At 49.3% G+C, this 3,745-nt stretch overlaps 1 protein-coding gene across 1 annotated transcript; it reads right to left on the reverse strand.

Moving 5' to 3' along the window:
- Positions 1–1,219: 1,219 nt before the first annotated feature.
- Positions 1,220–2,155, reverse strand: LOC102836980 (olfactory receptor 12-like). Its single transcript, XM_006868266.1, has one exon. The coding sequence runs from the start codon at positions 2,153–2,155 to the stop codon at positions 1,220–1,222; it is 936 nt and encodes a 311-aa protein (XP_006868328.1).
- Between the last annotated feature and the right edge of the window lie 1,590 nt (positions 2,156–3,745).

Genomic DNA, 3,745 nt, shown 5'->3' on the forward strand with positions numbered 1-3,745 from the left:
ACAGATCTATTGGTTCTTTTGGCAGCCCATGGCACTTTCAATATTCTCCTCCAACACCATAACTCAAAGGCATCAATTCTTCTACTGTCTTCCTTATTCACTGTCCAGCTTTCGCATGCGTACAAGGTGGTGACCACCCCAATTAAAGATCAGTGCACTTGTGCTGGGGGTTATACCTATCTTTTCAACAAATCATGGCGCCTTCTGGGACACCAGCAGCCCGTGGTGCCTCGATTCTTTATGCTGAAGAGAGGCCCACTGCTCATCCGTTCACCCTGTTTTAAATGGAGCCGTAACCACATAGAGCACTCATGAAAGAAAGTCCTGCTTTACAGAAGAACACTTGCTAACACAAAGATGGACAGTTTGAACCCACCCAGTGTCTCCACAGAAGAGGAGCTTCTATAAATATTAAAAATAACAAAACAAAAAACAACCTGTTGCTGTCAAGGCAATTCCGTCTCCTAGTGGAGCTCTGGTAGCATAGTGGTTACGAATAGGGCTGTGAACTGCAAGGTCAGCATTTCAAAACTACCAGCTGTTCCGCAGGAGAATGATGAGGCTTTCTGCTCCCATAAAGATTTACAGCCTCGGAAACCCTGTATGGGGTCGCTATGGGTCAGAACCAACTCCGCAGCACATAACAACAATACCAGTGGCCCTGTAGGACAGAGTAGAACTGTCCCATAAGTAAATCTTTGGGAAGCAGACGGTCACACCTTTTTCCTGCAGAGTGGGTGGTGGGTTTGAACCACTTTCAGTTAGGGGCATGTAACCACTGCTCCACTGAGGTTCCTTTCCACAATTATGCTGTTAAGTGTCGTTGAGTTGGTTCCGACTCATAGTGACCCTGTACAGGGTTTCTGAGACTGTAAATCTTAGGGGAGCAGAAAGGTGGTTTTCTCATGAGGAGCTGTTGGTGGACTCAAACCACTGACCTTGTGGTTCACAGTCCAGTGCTTATCCTATGGAGCCACCATGCTCCTTCTGTAAGTATGTTGTTGTCAAGTGCTATCAAGTTGGTTCCAACTCAGTGACCCTGTGTAGGGTTTCCCAGGAGCAGCTGGTTGGTGGGTTTGAACTATCAACCTTATGGTTTGTATTCCAGTGCTGATCCCACAGTGCCACACCAGGAGTCCACAAGTATAAGGGTTAAGACTTATGACAGATATTTGGAGAGGGCACAATTCAATCCATAACACTTCCCCACACCCCGATTCTAGGCTCTAGGGGATGGCACCTGGAGGTAGAGTTTCTGCAGGGCCCCCTTCATGTCCTTGTTCCTCAGGCTATAGATAAGTGGGTTCAGGCTGGGTGTGAGGATAGAGTAGAAGACCGCAGCCAGGCGCCCTTGCAGTGGGGAGTAGCGGGCAGTGGGCCGCATGTAAGCAGAGGTGCCGGTACCATAAAACAGCAGCACCGTGGCCAGGTGTGATGAGCAGGTGGAGAAAGCCTTCTGGCGGCCAGCGGCCGAGCGGATCTGGACCATGGTGGCCAAGATGCGGATGTAGGAGAGGACGGTAAGGGCGAAGCAACTCATGATAACGCAGCCGCTGGCTGCAAATCCAATGGCCTCGTGAGCATCTGTGTTGACACAGGCCAGGCGCATGAGTGGGGGAATGTCACAGAAGAAGTGATCAATCATGTTGGGACCACAGAAGGGCAGGGAGAAGGTGTTGGCTGTGTGGAAGGTGGAGAAGAGAAGCCCGCTGCCCCAGGCCACCACCACCAGCAAGACACAGGTCTGGGGACTCATGGCTGCTCCATACACCAGGGGCCTGTAGATGGCCAGGCAACGGTCGTAAGCCATGGAGGTGATGAGAAAACACTCAGTGGACCCCAGGCAGACAAAGGCAAAGAGTTGAGATGCACAGGCAGAGAGGGAAATCTCCCTAGAACCCACTATGGCAGCCACCAGGGCCCGGGGCAGAGTGGTGGACGTAGAACAGATGTCCACCAGGGAGAGGTGTTTGAGGAAGAAGTACATGGGTGTGTGCAAGCGGGCATCTAGGGTCACAGCAATCACGATGGAGACATTCCCCAGCACGGAGGCGATGTAAATGAGAAAGAAAGCACCCACGCATAGAAGCTGTAACTCAGGAATGACGGAGAAGCCCTGAAGGACGAAGACAGACACGGCCGTGAGGTTGGTCATATTCTGTCCCAGGAGAAGCTCTCAAACTGCAGAGGAAGCTCAGGGAATCGGGCATGAGGAGAATCATGTGACAGTACCAGAGACCTAGGAGGAAAGACAGACGTTGAATCAAAGATGCACTGCACTGGTAATGCAAAGGCTGGCAGTTCAAACCCACCAGCCGCCCGTGGAAACCCTATACAGGGTCACTATGAGCTGGAACTTGTTCAACAGCACCCACCAACACTCCTCATCAAGCACAGATGCTGTCTGTAGGGGTCTCAAACTGAAATACCTACAGGGATCTCCATCTCAAATTCTACGGGGCCTCAAACCCAAATACCTACCCAAACTGAAAAAAAACAATCTGTTACCTTAGAGTGGATTCTGTCCTACAGCAGCCATACAGGACAGAAGAGAACTGCCCGTGAGGCTTTCAAGGTTGTAAATCAGTCAAGAATCAGATTGCCACATCTTTCTCGGGTGGAATAATAGCTGGTGGGTTTGAACCACTGACCTTTAGGATGAGGTGGGAGCGCTTTAGCCACCTTGTCACCAGACTCCTTAAGCAAAAGGTCAACTGCCTCAATTCTGAAGCACAGAAATCCCTATAGGTAAGAGTGGAACTACCCCACAGGGAATCCAAGGTTTCAGTCTTAACAGAACTACTTCACCACATCTTCCTCCAGCAGAGCGGCTAGTGGGTTTAAATTGCCGACATTACAGTTAGCAGCCAAGTGCTTGGCTACTAACCTACAAGGGCCTCAAATGCAAATGACAACAGAAATGGGGAAAACCAAAACCCGGTCGCCATTGAATCCATTCCTCGGTGGTCCCTGCGTGTCAGAATGGAATTTCAGGTTTTCAGGGGCTGTGGCCTTTCAGAAGATGTTCCCCTAGCTTTTCTTCTGAATTGCCTCTGGGTAGGTTTGGGCTACCAATCTGGTGCTGCGGGTTAATACACTGTCCATTTGAACTGCAACGTAGGCAGTTCAAGCACACCAATTGCTCCTAGGAAACCCTATACGGGGTCGCTTGAGTTGGAACCAACATGATGGCACTTAATGACAACAAAAATCTTTCCGTCAGTAGCTGAGTGCTTAAATATTTTGGCTACCCATTTTTATTGTTGTTAACAACTCATAGTGACCCTGTGTAGGGTTTCTGAGGAGTTACTTGTGGGTTTGAACCACTATCCTTGAACTTAGCAGTATAGTGTTTATCCTATAATGCCACACCAGGACTCCCCATGCTGTTGTTGTAAAGTGCCAGCAAGTCAGTTCTGACTCATAGCAACCCTGTACAGCATTTCTGAGAAGCAGCTGGTAGGTTTGAACTCCTCACCTTGTGGTTTGCAGTCCAGTGCTGATCCTACAGGGCCATACCAGGAGGAGTCCAGGACTCCCCATAAACATAGACTCGGGTAAGTTAGTGAGCTAAGCTGAATGTAGTATAACAGGAAGCGGTAGAAATAGTGGAGAAACAAAGTTCATACGTTCTGTCCCAAAGAGGCAAGGGCTCCAAGCTCTTGCCAACTGTTACCATATGGTAAGGTGGGCCAAGCATCATCAGAGTCTCTAACATTTTTCAAAAAAAAAGCCAGACTTGCAT

The sequence above is a fragment of the Chrysochloris asiatica genome, unplaced genomic scaffold (assembly GCF_000296735.1).
Source record: "Chrysochloris asiatica unplaced genomic scaffold, ChrAsi1.0 scaffold00116, whole genome shotgun sequence".
Lineage (NCBI taxonomy): Eukaryota > Metazoa > Chordata > Mammalia > Afrosoricida > Chrysochloridae > Chrysochloris > Chrysochloris asiatica.